Source organism: Aricia agestis, chromosome 13, assembly GCF_905147365.1.
Source record: "Aricia agestis chromosome 13, ilAriAges1.1, whole genome shotgun sequence".
NCBI classification, from domain to species: domain Eukaryota; kingdom Metazoa; phylum Arthropoda; class Insecta; order Lepidoptera; family Lycaenidae; genus Aricia; species Aricia agestis.
This window is the reverse complement of record NC_056418.1, coordinates 6,935,905-6,951,690: the sequence shown is the minus strand read 5'-3', so window position 1 is coordinate 6,951,690 and position 15,786 is coordinate 6,935,905. Positions and strand designations below refer to the sequence as shown.

The 15,786-nt window shown below is 33.4% G+C and overlaps 2 protein-coding genes across 5 annotated transcripts in view; one reads left to right on the top strand and one right to left on the bottom strand.

The window, feature by feature from the left end:
• LOC121733464 (ubiquitin conjugation factor E4 A) overlaps positions 1-15,786 on the top strand; it is a 38,938-nt gene that overhangs the window by 5,612 nt on the left and 17,540 nt on the right. Inside the window, exons 2-8 of the mRNA XM_042123740.1 lie at positions 8,461-9,128; positions 9,209-9,340; positions 9,612-9,775; positions 10,112-10,288; positions 10,633-10,779; positions 11,117-11,285; positions 15,573-15,708. Of these exons, the coding sequence (XP_041979674.1) occupies positions 8,507-9,128; positions 9,209-9,340; positions 9,612-9,775; positions 10,112-10,288; positions 10,633-10,779; positions 11,117-11,285; positions 15,573-15,708 (1,547 nt within the window). The 5' untranslated portion in view covers positions 8,461-8,506. The remainder of the gene's footprint in view (positions 1-8,460; positions 9,129-9,208; positions 9,341-9,611; positions 9,776-10,111; positions 10,289-10,632; positions 10,780-11,116; positions 11,286-15,572; positions 15,709-15,786) is intronic.
• Positions 55-7,678, bottom strand: LOC121733463 (protein suppressor of sable). 4 transcript variants are annotated; one of them, XM_042123739.1, is made up of 3 exons: positions 6,544-6,861; positions 3,444-4,144; positions 55-3,107 (listed from the first exon to the last, which is right to left on the bottom strand). In XM_042123739.1, the coding sequence occupies exons 1-3, from the start codon at positions 6,567-6,569 to the stop codon at positions 637-639; spliced, it is 3,198 nt and encodes a 1,065-aa protein (XP_041979673.1). In that variant the 5' UTR covers positions 6,570-6,861; the 3' UTR covers positions 55-636. The 4 variants fall into 4 exon arrangements, with proteins under 4 accessions (XP_041979673.1, XP_041979672.1, XP_041979671.1 ...); XM_042123738.1 differs by lacking the exon at positions 6,544-6,861 and adding an exon at positions 7,527-7,678 and having other exon boundaries at positions 55-4,144; XM_042123737.1 differs by lacking the exon at positions 6,544-6,861 and adding an exon at positions 7,536-7,678 and having other exon boundaries at positions 55-4,144.

Below are 15,786 nucleotides of genomic sequence, written 5' to 3'. Positions count from 1 at the left end.
ATAACAGCTGAAAAATAAAAATTATTATTTAAGGTACAAATTAAGACATAGCTGATAAAATCGTAAATTTATTTTAAGTCCAGCGGAACTATCATACACCGTTGAGTCCAATTTGTTTTTGTAACAGAAAATAAATACCTATCTTACGCTTTTAAGATACAAAATATAATTCATCCATTTTAGCTTTCATAAAAAGGTTACTGGACATAATATTACATAAATACTAATTATTTTGTTTTAATTAAAATTTATTGCTTAATTTAACTCGTGAGGTATCACTACCCCATACCTACTACACGACATTCTAAGACGACCATACTGTGATTGATCTACCGCTCTTCTCATTTAACAAACTATTTTCAATCCTGCACTCAGTCTTAAAACATTTGGCTCGTATGAGTTGATGTAAATTAACTTACCATTTTATAACATAATTATTCATAGCTTACATTAAATAATAAAAATTTACAGGTAAGTACAATATTTACAAAATAACGCGAGATATATAATAATAATGCATATTACAATATTGTTATAAAAATGTTTTTAAAAAGTTTATCATTGCTAATATAATTATCACCTTGATCACATTATTTGTTATGTGGAAGGGTTACGCTAATACTAACTTATATACGACTAATGTCTATCATTTTTCCAATTACCTCTATCGTTGAAGTTTTTTCTGTCTCTATGCCCCCTGCCGGAGCCACCGCGATTCCACCTGTCGTTGCTCCGCCCGCGATGTCCGCCTCGATTGGGGAATCTTTGGAAATTCGGATCGCCATCCATAAAATTCTTATAATCCGGATTGAAGCCAACGTTGCCGAAATTAGGTGCTCCAAAGTTGTTATTACCGAAATTATGTGGCATGTTCGGTGATATGCCCAATAGTCCGGGAGTGGGCCCACCTCTCGGATCGCCCCTGGGATCGCCCCGGGGGTCTTGAAGTTGATGATTGAATCCGGGTGGCATTCCCACGTTCATGTTTAAGTTACCCGCTCCACCCATCCCCAATGGCACGTTCATCAAATTCATGTTAGGTTCCATTTGGCCCGGTGGTGGCATATTACTGTTCATGCCGAAAGGCAGCGGATTAAAACCGACTGGAGTTTTTAAAAGAGCTTCCTTGGGTTTCGGTAGAGCTGTGAATTCGCCGCTCTCGTTTAAAGAAACATTTAAATTGCTGAATATAGAGCATAAAATGGTATTGCTCTGAATAGCCGTCAAATCGAACTTTTTTCCTAACATTTTTTCCTGTTGATACTGTTTTATCATTTGCGTCACTGGCGCCAAATGTTGATTCACGAATATCTTTTGCGTCGAACTTAAGTCTTTGTACCAGTTTGAATTTTGAAGTATAGTCTGAAGATCAAGCGAATTAGATTTGTGGTCTTGACTAACATCGACTGAATCTTTAGGTTTTCTCCGAGGATCGACACGCGGAGCGACACTCGGTGTCTGTAATGACTTTTCACTATCACTATTTGATTCCTCAGTAGATAATCTAAATACTTTTCTGAGTCTTGGATCTGATAGCGCCTGTGATTTGGCGGTACTATTTCTAATATCAGTGTAGTCAGGTCTCGGAATGTGAATAGTTACCAATTTGTATGGGATCGGAGGATGACTATTAATCGAACCATTTATCTCCGATGCCGGAGTATAATTTGGAAGAGGTTTAAAAGGTAACCCTAAGCGGAAATCTATATCACCGCTACTACCTTGTCTCAAGTCAGTGTCACCAAAGTTTGCTAAATTAAAATCTGTTTGACGTAAGTCGACATCAGTGCGTCTGCGCCCATCAGTAGGTTCACCATCAATGCACTCATAAATAGATATTCGCGGTTTTTTAGAAACAGTTTTGTTTGGCTCGCTTGTCTTAGGTGGAGATTTTCTAGAACGAGGGTCTCTCGAAACTGGTTGTTGATTGTCGTTGTTTGTGACAGGAGCGTTTTCATGTAAATTGTTTTTCATAGTATTTAATAATTTAGTCACTTCCTCACTGATATCAATTTTTGACAAATCTCCGAGCTTATTTAATACAGTTGAAGGCTCTATAATTGAGGGTTTAGGTTGTTCCACGATTAGAGAAACGTTATCTTTTACTTTTTGTGGTGAAAGAAGGGGCGAACTTTTCTTGCTACCCTTTTCTTCATCGCTTGAATACCATTTTTCATCTATCAATAAATTATTATCTTCATCATCTGTTGTAGATAATCTTTGTCTCTTTCCAGGATTTTTGAATATTGGTTCAGGTTGAAGGAACCTTATATCGGTGTCACCTTCAGTAGACAACGGAGCTTCTACGATAGCTGGCTTTATCGTTCTTGAGTCATCTTCAGGGAATGGCAATACTCTATGGTCTACGTCTTTCACTTCATTGGATATCACTTTATCGTTTTCAAAAGTCTCATTCATATCGATGTTTTCTTTATCTTTTGTAGCAAACTTTAAAGCATCTTTGGTGTATTGATCGATATCGATCATATCTTTATTCGGTCCTGGGTCCTTATCAGTTTGATTAGACGAGCTTTCTACGCCACGAGCTAGACTTTGTTGAAATCTCATATCTACATCTTGACCAGGCATTTGCGATGGAACTGGTAAACTATTCATTACTGGAACTGTAGGTGGTACTCTTAAATCTAAATCTTTTGTGACAGTAGATCCTATGAATTGGGACTGTTGATCAACGTTATTAATTAAACCTAATTTTTGTATGCTCATAGTATTAAGTTGTATTTCTGTGATTTGCCTTAAGGATATACCTATACTGTTTAACTGCAATACTGTCAATTGTCCTAGTTGATCAAGATTCTCAATTCCCATTTTGGTAAGGTCAGATATCTGGCGAGGTGATAATACACCCGTAAGATTTTTAATGTTTAACACATTGGCAGAACCGACATTCGTTGGAGAAGAGCTGACGTGATTACTTTGGTTTGTAGTATCATTTTGCCAACGCGATTGTCGGACTTTTGTGGAAGACCTACTATTCTTTTCATGATTAAATTGATTACCTTGCATTGTATCCGAATTATTCAGCGGGTTGGGTATATTCAAATCGAAGAGAGATGGAATATTCTTCCCGTAGGTATCTGAGTTATCTGAAAATTGTTGCATTAATTTCAATTGAGTTGTTTGGATCATTTTTAAAGCTCCATCCCTATTCAACCTAGGAAAGTCACCTAATATTTCTTTGGGGGCCGATTCGATGTGTTTCAGTAATATATTTTTAAGGCTGTCATTCAAGGGCTTTCCATGTGCAAATTTACATTCGTCTTTATAAAGACAAGGAAGCCCTGTATGATAATATTTACATGGAAAATCTGCGTGCATATACAGGCATTTATCCCTTTTAGCACAACAGTCCATTAAATAAAATTTGCATAATTCCATCTTTCGCGGAGGCTCTGCATCATGAGATAACGTACAATCATCACCTTTATGACATTTTCCCTGCATAAAATATACGCATACTCCATCCGGATCTTGCATTGGATGATTTCCTCGTCGCCTATCATTTTTATTTTTGTGTCGCTGTTGAAACTTTTGTCGTTTCTTACGTTGCATTTGGGGCTCTCTGCTATCAGAATGGCTACTGTCAGATTCATAAGAGTCCTTCTCATCTTCTGCAAACGTTTCATTTGTAGCTGTATGTACTGGCGATGCTCCTCTTACGCACATCATTTCATTTTCATCCATTTCGTCTGATACGTCTTGTTTTTTACGTTTTTTGTTTGCCCCATCATTACCATCATGTTTCTTTCTCTTTTTATGTTTACGTCGCTCATCAACATCATTATCTTGCATTTCATCGTCATTATTTTTGCTCATCGCTTTTCTGATAGCTCTTTCTATATTTCCCGCAAAATCATCTTCGTTAGAATGTTTCCGATTTTTCTTGCTTTTGTCCTTTTTTTGATCACCTCTTGATTTTGATTTCTTTTTCTTGCCTGATTTTGAATAGTAAAATTCCTGAATTTCAGGCTTTTCTTCAAATTTATTAGCTATAGCGATATTCTCCGACTGATCATTTTTGTTATCTTTTTCTCTTTCGTCATTGTCATCACCATCACTTTCGATTTCCCCGTCCTCCAAATCTTCGAAATTTGTTTCTGGATCCGCCATTGCATGCACCTCTCTGAAATTCATAAAAATAAAAAATTAAGATTTCCTGTCGTAAAAATGTTTTTATATGTATTTAATATGTTATAATGTTTTATAACATATTAAATTAGGTATTTTTAGCTTTAATATATTAATTCATAATTTTCAATAACTAATAAACAAATGGTAATTAGATTCAAATATTATTACGCTCAAAAAACATTATAATTTATTATAGATGTAAACGTAAATAGACTCAAAACGCATGCAATGCCAATGTATTAGGGACTGTTGTATTATAACAATATGTATCAGTATTTAACTATAATTATTTTTGTTATCATAGTCTCGTTAACTATTTACGACAACTTAATAATTGTTAATTAGTTATGTTATCAACCTAATTTTAATTGAAAACAATTGATGTTGTTAAAGTGGACCTAACTATTATCTTTGTAACCATATTAATAACACTTTTTGCAATAGGTATTTCAGATAAATTTTTAGCAAGACTATCCATACGCAGCTCTACCTATATTTGTTATTTGTTTTACAATTTTTACCTGTTAATTTATAAAACACATAAAAATCTTGGAACTTTCGTTTTAAGTTACATAATATATAATTTTTTCAGCGTAAATTGCGTATTACAAAAAAACGTAATAACTTTGCATTTAATTCTTTAAAACCATCTTGTGTGACAATGACGTTAAGTTTCTCATAAACATTAAATCTTAAATATTCGAATAATGCTTTGTAAATTTGAATGATTAGATCTTCCAAAAGGCTTTGTTAGTAGCAATTTATTTTAACAAAACGATATATTTAACCATAGCAATGCGTTAAATGACAAAAAGATACTAACTAGTAGTAAGCTTAACTAGTAAATAGACTTGCTCATATTATAAGAAAAAGCCTCGTGCTTTTTGGCTCGTTTATAACATCTCTTTAGGGTTCCATACTCAAACTCTATAGGGCAAAAACGGGACCCTATTTATACTAGTGTGTCTTTCGCTCCCTGCCCGTCCGTCACCCAACCGTATAAAAAACCACGATAGCTAGACAGTAAAAATTTTCACAAATTTTATTTTTCTGTCGCCGCTAAAACAACTAATACCTAAAACAAATTAATTATTTAACGTGATTTTTTGCTTATTTCTGCTCTATATACGGTACGGAAACCAATGTGCGCGAGTTCGACTCGCGCTTGGCCGACTTTTCTCGTCTTGTACAGTACAGTACTTTTTAATGTTATTTAATAAGAGGTGCAATTTCTTTGAGTAAATTTCTACAATTACAAATAATTACAATTTGTAGTGGGTATCTTGAGAGAAATTTAGTAATAATTAAATTATCAACTGCTATTAATAATTTGTTTGAAAATTATTATTTCAGTCTGTATTCTAATTTAAAATTGTTTTTTTTTATTCTTTTCTTAATAATTACAGTTAAAAAATATTTATAATTTTTCAAATAGTTTCTAATGGCAAACGCCCATGTTTCGTAATTAGATACCTACGTATTTATCGGAATATTTCAGTTTATCAAGAGATACTGTACAATTATTTTAGTAAGTCTTAAATTCTCAACTATAATATTGCGCCCATATTTACGGAATAAGTAAATAATCGTAATCTAAAAATAATTATATTAGTCACAGTAAATAAATGATGGTGGATGATGGACTAATAAACATTACTTATCTTATGCTTATCTGTTAGCTTAACTAACTTTGTACTAAGGCGATAAGTAATGCCAATTTTTTAAACGCATTTAATAACTTTGTGATATAAATAATATTAGTTAATCGAAAAATATCCTAGGTTTGTAAGTAGGTCACGTACAAAAATGCGACGAAACGATATTACATCACAAAGTTTCCGTGGTGTGCAATTTCCTTACGAATCTAGGTCATAATATTTTAAATCAAACGTTGTAAATATTAAAAACTATTAAGTAAGTAAATATATTTTTGGAAAATCAGAAAGAATAAAGTTGGGTGTTGGCAAATTCACACGGTCGGCCGCCATCTTTGTATAACCCTACAAAACAGATGAATAAACTAGCAAGTGTTCGTACTACGTATTGATTAATGTCTAGAGACTTTGCACGGATTATACATTTTTTATTTTTAGCGTTAAAAGCTGCAAATAAAAGTTTTAAAACAAGTTTTAAATTATTATAAAAAAGAAATATATACACTAACGCGCACTAATGCTCCTATTTTGCTAAAATTCCACACAAAACATTACAAATAAGTACAAAATATAAATGCAAGAAGGCTGTCGCCATTTTTATTTTTGAGGAGTCTAATTTTATATGTATGAAATATCGATAGATTTTGGATACTTCAAAATAGATATCTATCGCGTTGGTACCATCTTTTCAAATGATACTTGTGTATTTTTCTAGGGTTCCATTACTATACTGTACCTAATAATCGTTGCGACAATGGTCATTTATACTGAATCTCCGGATCACAAGTTTATAGTTAATTGCGCAGTTGTCAGAACATTTGTGGCAGAAGTCAGTGGACTAACTGTTCTTTGCCACAGTCCACAACCACACAACTTTCAAGTAAATTAGAATGATACAAATATTATTATGTCTGAAGTGGGCGGCCGTTCACATTTCACAACGTCTTGCTATGCGCTTAGTTCTCGCCACGGAATGAATGACGTCAGCCTTCTAGAACGCAACAAAGATATTAATATGTCCTTCCTTTTTCGAGGTCACGCGTACAACGCTCGCACTCACACAACAAAATGGCGCTTATATTAGAAAATAGAAATTAACAACTACATTTTACCCGTTGATTTATCGCGGTTTTATGAATCAAATGCAACGAAGCTATTCTTTATCAATATACCTAATTAAGTATATCAATTAAATACTTATCAATAAAAATTATGTCGATCCTATATTTAAGTACTTATTCATTTTACATATTATTTATACCAGCAAGCAACTATAAAATTATTATTACCAACACCAACCCATTATTCTTTACATATTATACAACCAAAATACCTATATATATTTGTGGACATAATATTATAAGTAAGTATATAAAAATAATTACGTTTACAAAGTCTCATGCACAATAAGTTACTTTACGCTTAAATTATGGTCAGTTTGTCAAAAGTGATACAAATTGCAGTTTGCAGGTCCGCCATTTTGGACATCTTGCCACTTACAAAGTAATGCATAAGATCGCGTTTCGTAGGTTGATAACATAATATTAAAATGAAGGAATTAACCCTTCATTGATTAAAAGTATGATATTATATTATATGCACATATTATTATGTGTAGTCTTGAAAAGGACAAGCACTTTAACTATTGCGTTAATTTTAGATAACTTAGGGGGACACGCTTTGTATGACCTAGCAAGTACATAATAATTAAGTGTTTACCAATCTTACATTAAATGAACGATTCACTATGTGAGACTACTATACGCCATGTAAGAGAAATCTTTCATAGCATTGTTGCATATGGTCGACTATTTCAAATACGCAAATATGAATTCGGATTCTGGCCGACGACTGCAGCGAAACGAGGGCGAAAATTGTATTTCTTTAGTTCATATTTTTAACGCACTGGCGCTCGTGTAGTGTCAATCATCAATGTGACCAACATTCTGCAACTTTTGCTTACTCAAGATAGCTCCTTTATATAATTAAAAATGTTATTTAATTTCTTTTTAATTACCATTATAATGAACATATATTTTAAATAATTTAAATAATAATCAATTTATTGGTGAACTTCAAATAGTTTCAAATACATAAGCAACTTATATACTACTTCAATTTGACTTCAATAATTACATTTGTCAACTTTTTTCTTCACCGGATAATGCTTTTTTAAGCAATAAGTTTCATTGCATACTGCTATGAGTTATGACTGATGTGTGTTTAAAAATTATTTACTTTAATAATAATACAATATGTACTTAAAATCTACGTAGAAAATCTATAATAAATTAACTATGTACTCGACATACAATATATATTTAAAAAAAAAGCCAAGACTTCGTGAATCGTGATCCCATCATTCCCATGTTGGCCACCATGATATATTAATAATCTGTGTAATGAATATGTCTTTTCGACTTTTTCAATTTTCTTGCGTCACTGTCAAAAATTTAATTTCATTCTTGAATTTCACTCTTTTATTGTTGTTGCTGCAATGGATTTTTATCAATTTAAAAAGTTTTACAGATTGTGATATCAAAATTAACCAAGATTGATAAATATTTGTTACGCATATATTATGCTCTCGAAGAAAACTTGATTTTGCATCAGCTTTGTATTAAAAATATAATGTAAAAGATATCTGAATAAGTATACAAACTTGATTGTTTTGATTCGTATATAAAACAAGTTTCACAATGTCTCAACAATCTAATCCCTTTGCGGGCCTAATGGGGACGTCCGAAGCAAAGTCACTGACTGAAGATTACAATTCGGATAAAACATTAGAAACGAACTCAGATCAGTCCTTGGATGATAAAAATGTTCAGACAATAAACAACATTGTTGAAGATGTATTCCACTTCACCATAAACCCACTAGCAATAAAAGGGCAGTCTAATAAACAATTGGTGTTTCTAGAAGAACTAGCCCAAGCCATTAGTCCAAGAATTTTCATTGATCTAGAAGCTCTGGAACAGGCGCTCTTCGAAAGATTACTTTTGCAAGACATTGAACAATACGTTTTACCTAAATCGCAAAAAGTTTTTAAAGAGCATGTAATACAAAAACAGGTTTTCATTTATTTATTTAGTGCAATGCAAAATTTACAGAGCTACGAGCAAATCGAAACAAATCCAATAAAAAATGCCGTTAAAAAAATGAAGGAACTGATCTTTAGGAATGCTGTTACAGCTTTAAAACAACCAGCTCTGTTTGAAGGGCAAGATTTTTCTATTCAGCTGGTGGATTTGCTGAGAAATGTTGACCCACAGTGCCATGTTTTCTTCATGGATCTAGTCAAAGCTTTTATGTCTGAAGGTAATGTTCAATCAAATATTGATTTTGATTAAATTAGTTTGATAAAAACATGTTTGCTTAATGGTATGTAATTATTTTAGACACGGAGGAAACCCAAAGTCAACTGCGGGAAACAATGATACCAGTGCTGAATAGGATCCACACAGATGTTAATAAATGCAACATCATTAACCTGCCTATCTACATTCTACCCTCTATACAACTTTTTGCAAGTAAGTTTTATAACCAATTTTTTAAAAGAAGCTATATTAAGTTAATTTATGTAAATTCATTCATTTTTATATCACAAGGAATAAGCTGAATTATGTTTGTCTGTGTTATAAAGAGTCTAAAAATATTGCACACATTTTGATATTGGAGAAACTATAACGTTATAATAATATACATAATAATAATGTAGGGAGATCGCAGACGACAGACTTTTTTAAAACATTCTGAATATAGATTTTTTACAATTTGTCTCATAAATTTAATACTCCATAGGTAATCCTCACTTGGCGCCTATTCTCATGGATGTTGTTGAGCCGAAAAATCCAGAGATTGGAAGGTTTTATGAAGATACTGTCTTTGGTGCTCTTCTAGGGCTGTCCGTTCTGCCTAGAAATAACTCATACTCACAACATTTCTTTGACAACCCTATGGACCCAGTATGTTAAATATATTTCACTTAATTCATAGTCATCATACTAATATTTTGCCTGTCTATGTATTACTTCCTTATCGTAAAACCTGAAAACTAATCTGTTAATTGCTTTGACAAGCTATATATTTCTATAGAAATAAATTGCAATGAATGAAAAATATCAAATGTATAAAATTACAATAATTTTTATGAGAAATATGGGTGTACTGTTGCCAAATTTATGTTTTTATTAGAGTAGGCCACCAATTTATATCATCCACCTCATGTTACATGTACTATTGAAGAAATTGACCAGACTGAGCTGGTACACTATACTATAAGTTTGATATTCTCTTTTCAGGCAGCTACAAGTATGGTTGAGACTTCAGTTTGGAGTGCCGCATCACATCTCACAAATAACATGCACAAGACATTTCTGACGCTGCTTAAGGCAGGACCTCCGATTAAAAGTAGACTGTTAACATGGATCGGTAAATGTCTAAAAGCTAATGTGTCAAGAGGAAAACTGGCAAATATGGTAGTTTTATTGAAATATCTTAACTATTTCATTATAATATTAAGGCCATCATCCATTTAAATTCTGCCAATATAAATGCTACATTTATCAATGACTTTGTTTTAGTTGAGTAACATTTTATAGTTTTAATTAACTTGAAATGGAGTATAAAGTAGTTTAAAAGAAATTTAATGTTTGCCCATAAAATAAATTAAACATAAGAACTACAAATTAAAGTGTTGTGCCACAACTTAAATAAAGCCTTAAATTATCACCTGCACACTGATATTTTGCAAAGTTAAGTAAAATAGAAAATATTGTTCTTTATTAATAATCCCTGATCAATATTGTGATAATAATTTCAGGGTGCAGAACCGTTAACAGCTACAACAGTGTCGGATGGATTTATGCTCAATCTTGGTGCTGTTTTATTACAATTGTGTCAGCCTTTTTGCTCACATCCAGATGACCCGAAAGCACTAAAAATTGACCCCACATACTGTGCAGTATCGGTACGTAATTATTCCCTATGTTCATAATAATTATATTATAGGATAAGTATTTCTTTAGTAAAACGAAAAAAAAGGTAAAGATTTCGGCATTGCATGTTATGGTCCCATTTTGAAACATTTGAACAATATTTTGAAAAATATCCCTCATATCGTTTTCTATTAAAAATTACATTAAATGTATTACGTAAGAAGAATAACCAAAGTAAATTAATACTTCATGTAAGTTCCTATGCATTAATTTAGCAGAGCAGACATTGTATGTAGGAATTTCAAACAAAACAATGTGTCTAAGTTGTTCTTATATTCTTCAGTCTAATACCTTGTAATTAAATTTTAGCCAGAAGAGGCAACTGCGAAATCCGTTCATTTGACCTGTTTATATGACGAGACCTGCCTTCTACCGGCTAAAGAAGATGAAAACGGTCAAACTGTCAAAAGACCAACAGCTGATGCATACAATTTTGTGACGGAGTGTTTTTTTATGACGCAAAAGTGTATAGACCTAGGTAAAGTAGGCTTTTATTGTCACAACAATTCATTTTCGTAACTGATTTGTGTCCTTACTGATCTATATCAGATGATGATGTTTTGATCGAAATTTTGTTATCTATATATACAGGGTGTAATAAGACCACTTCCGATAACTTTGGGGTATGATTATACTACATTTTCTGATTACGAATATGTATTTTTTTTTAATTTTTTTTTTTATTTTTTTAATTTTTTATTCTTTATTTTTTTATAATTAAAACCCTTTAAACATGATAATAAACCACATAGAAAAATATTTTAAAATATTTTTTTAAATTTTATTATTTTTACCCCAATAAGCATTTGCAAGCGCGCGGTCAACGTTCTCGTGTTCCGAGTACATACCCGAGAACGTTGACCGCGTTAATCAGCTGTTAGCTCCGCCCTACGCACGCTAAGTCGAAAGGTCGTATGCGACGAATGACGATACACTACGAGTTACGACTTACGACAGAACACACAGAAACCCTAATGTATGTCTTTTCAATTTCAAACCCATGAAGGTCACCATGACGTGGAACTTAGAACTCTGACCTCTGACCTCTCATCTAAGCTACTTGCAGTGTTAAGAGTTTAATGGTAGCTCATGTAGAAAACTGTAAGTAACTGTCTGTGCATGTGTAACAACTTACGACAGTATGGCAAACTTCTAAGATTATTAGACTAGTTAAAAAGTTCATCGTAAGTAACGAAACCTATGCGGATGAACTGTTTATCCGCAATCGTCACTTATCAATCGAAATAACAGACGATACACGAAAAAACCTCATACATAAAACTGGCAATTAACTTACGTGAAAAATGTTGAGTTCAAGTGTTCTTACTTCTTTATGCATTTTGAAAATAGTCCTTAACACCAAGCAATAAGACCAGTCACTACCAAGAACGTCAAAAAAACTTCTCGTTAACGAAATGTATCAACCACCACAAAGTATTTTATTACAACTGAAATAATAATCAATTATTAACACTTTACACAATACTACCACGTTTTGATACTTGAAGTAATTGTTAAAAAATCAAACTTATCTCCTAACAACTCTAACAACCTATTACCTCAATGCTCAAATGGCTACTAAATTAAAAAATCTATTTTAATTTTTCAAATAATGTTCGTCGTGTATCGACTTTCGGAAGTAGTCAAAGGACACCGACCGGCGGCTTGCTTTGATCGCGGCGCCGACAAAGCGCGCCGCTGTGCAGGTGCCCGACGCACGTGTCGCTAATCCATTTCAAGGACAATCTAAGTGTTGTACCCTATAAATTCAATACTATTTAGTCGATATTTAAATTACCATTAAATAATAAAAATTATAACTATTATTTAGTAGATCTCATCTCATTTTTAGGGTTCCGTACCTCAAAAGGAAAAAACGGAACCCTTATAGGATCACTTTGTTGTCCGTCTGTCCGTCCGTCCGTCTGTCAAGACCCTTTTTCTCAGGAACGCGTGGAGGTATGAAGCTGAAATTTATATCAATTACTCAGGTCTACTGTCCCTTGAAGCTGTGAAAAAATCAAACTTCTAAGCCAACGCAATCAAAAGATACAGCCGTTTATGCCGCAAATTTTCGACACTTGCAAGGGAATCAAAACCTACAGGGTGCTTCCCGTGAACTCAGAATCTTGAAATTTGGTACGAAGCAACGTCTTATAGCATAGATAAAGGAAAAATTACGAAAACCATAAATTTTTAGTTACATCACATAATATATTTTTTTTTAATAATTTTAAACTTACTACCCATTTCCTCATAAACGCGTAGAGGTATTAAATTGAAATTCATACCAAATACTCAGGTTTATAATACCTTTAAGCTGTAACAAAATCAAACTTCTATGTCAACGCAATCAAAAGAAACAGCAATTTAAGCTGCATATTTTGAAACTCGCAAGTACTCGCAAGGGAATCAAAACCTAAAGGGTACTTCCAGTCGACCTAGAATCTTGAAATTTGGCATGAAGCAACGTTTTATAGCACACATAAAGGAAAAATTCCGAAAACCTTAAATTTTTAGTAACATTACAAAATATATATTTTTTAATAAATATAAACTTATTACTTTTTTCCTCATGAACGCGTAGAGCTATCAAGTTGAAATTCATATCAAATACTTAGATCTAATTGCCTTTAACCACTTTCGCAAGTCTGCTGCAAGGCTAGTATAAGTGTTTCAGTTATATTATAGATAAATGATATGTGTTAATATAAAATAAAGGATTACTTAAACGATAAAGAGATCTTTGTCTTAAATTTATGCTCCTCCATCTTTCCCCATTGTAATGTTATGAATTTCATTTTGCAATAAAAATACCATAGTTATGACTCGATTGTCGTAATGAACGAACTTTGTAAACCTTGCAGGTTTGTACGGAACCCTCGGTGCGCGAGTCCGACTCGCACTTGGCCGGTTTTTTTAAATTCGATACCTACATTACCGTGATAAAGTGATTGTTATACCGTGGTACGCGTTATGCGCGTCTAAAATACTTTAATACCTAATTAATTAAATAACTTTTAATTATTGTCGCTTTTCTTAATATTGAGTAGGTATTTGTTTATTTTTAGTTTGTCAGTAATCAATACGTACTCGTATGTAAAACAATTAATACGATTTATCGATAAAAAAATTATCGATTACTCAAAATATTCACATTGCACAGGGATACATCCCTATTATTTTACAAAGTTTTTTCTTCAATTTTGTTCAGTCGGCTGTCTAACACGCGCCGTGCTGGTGTAGGTACTGTGACGTTTTTGTTTAAGTTTTGTAATTTTACGTTTAGATGTTGTCATATTATTGCTTGTTTTGTGTATTGTTAACTATTTTTTTTTATGTTTGTAATTAATAACGGGCCGTGACAAGATACGTCCGATGAATGTGCGATGCTTTAAGGAACAGGTGAACATCGTCGTCGATAGACGATAGTGCGGTTTAAACAGTGGAATAAAAAGTGTTTAAAGAATTGGAATGTCTCCTGTAATTACTTTTGTTAAGTGTTGAATAACTCTGCAATCTACATCGAGTTAGATGGATCATGGAGCACAGTTCGAACTGCATTTCATAAAAGCAGACAGCTGATCACAGGTCAGTGAACATGTTATCACGTATGTTTTCCATTGATAGGTATTGATAGGTGCAGTAGGTAACTGTGTATGTATTTTTACAGATGTGTAAATCGGATGATGATCGGATGTGAATTATGATTTCTTTTCCTTTTTGGCCGGAAGTAAAAACTGAGTATTTTTGAGTAAAAACCTGAGAAACGGTAATTAATAAATTGTAACATTTTGTTAAATCGTGTAAACTATTGTAATTTATCATTACAATATTGGTGGTTTATTCACTAGGTACCTACGGGCTAGGGTATAGGGCACACCACGATCAGCTGTTTTGTCTTAACTCATGACTAGCGCAGAGCCGCGCGCGCGGTATTCGGCGCGGGCGGCGCGGGGGGGCCGGCTCGGCCCGGGGTTTCATTCATCGGCGGCGGGCGATATTATCGCGCATTAACTGCACGCATTATACATTGCGTGTTGAAAATTTTGACTATTTTAAAAACTGGCGATTACATGAAAATTTCTTGCACCAATGGATATATCTCATGCCCTATAATAACCCCACGAAGTTATCGGAAGCGGTCTTTTGACACCCTGTATATAAAAATGGATTTTCAATTGTGTTAGTAACGCTAAAACTCGAAAACGGCTGAACGGGTTGGGCTAATTTTAGTCTTAAAATATTCGTAGAAGTCCAGAGAAGGTTTTAAAGTGACACGAAGTTCACCGGGACATCTAGTACTTACTTAAAATTGACATAACGTAAGATAAACTTTTCAGATCTTAATATTACAAAACATTATTATATTGTATTAGCTGTCCCGGCAAATGTTGTTTTGCCATACGGCATAGTATTTCGTTTTTCGCCCATATTATATTATTGAAGTGACTAAATAAGTATGTCACCATGGCAACGTCCATCGCTATCCCGTCACACAAAAATGGTCGCCGTCAGTCTCGAGTTGTAATAATTTACTATTTATTCAACAAATGCACTTATCAATATAAAAAATAGATGTTGTCCGATTCTCAACCCTATATGCTCGCTAAGATTCACGATAATCGGTCGAGCCGTTTCAGAGAAGTTCAATTAAGCACACCGTGACACGAGAATTTTATATATTAGATTATGTAATATTATAAAGCCTTACGAGATTTTTTTTCTGTCTATTGTCAAATTGTAACATAATTAAAAAAAACAGGTGTCCGAGTATCAGCTGAAAAGCTGTGGCGTTACGGGCAGGAGTTGGCGCGAACACAGCGCGCCCTGGGCGATCCCAACACGTTGCCTCATCTGATGGAGACGTTGAGGACGCGAGCACAGCATCTTATGAAACGGTTAGTGAATAAAACATTTTTTTTTTTTTAATTAAATAAGGGGGCAAACGAGCAAACGGTTCACCTGATGGTAAGCAA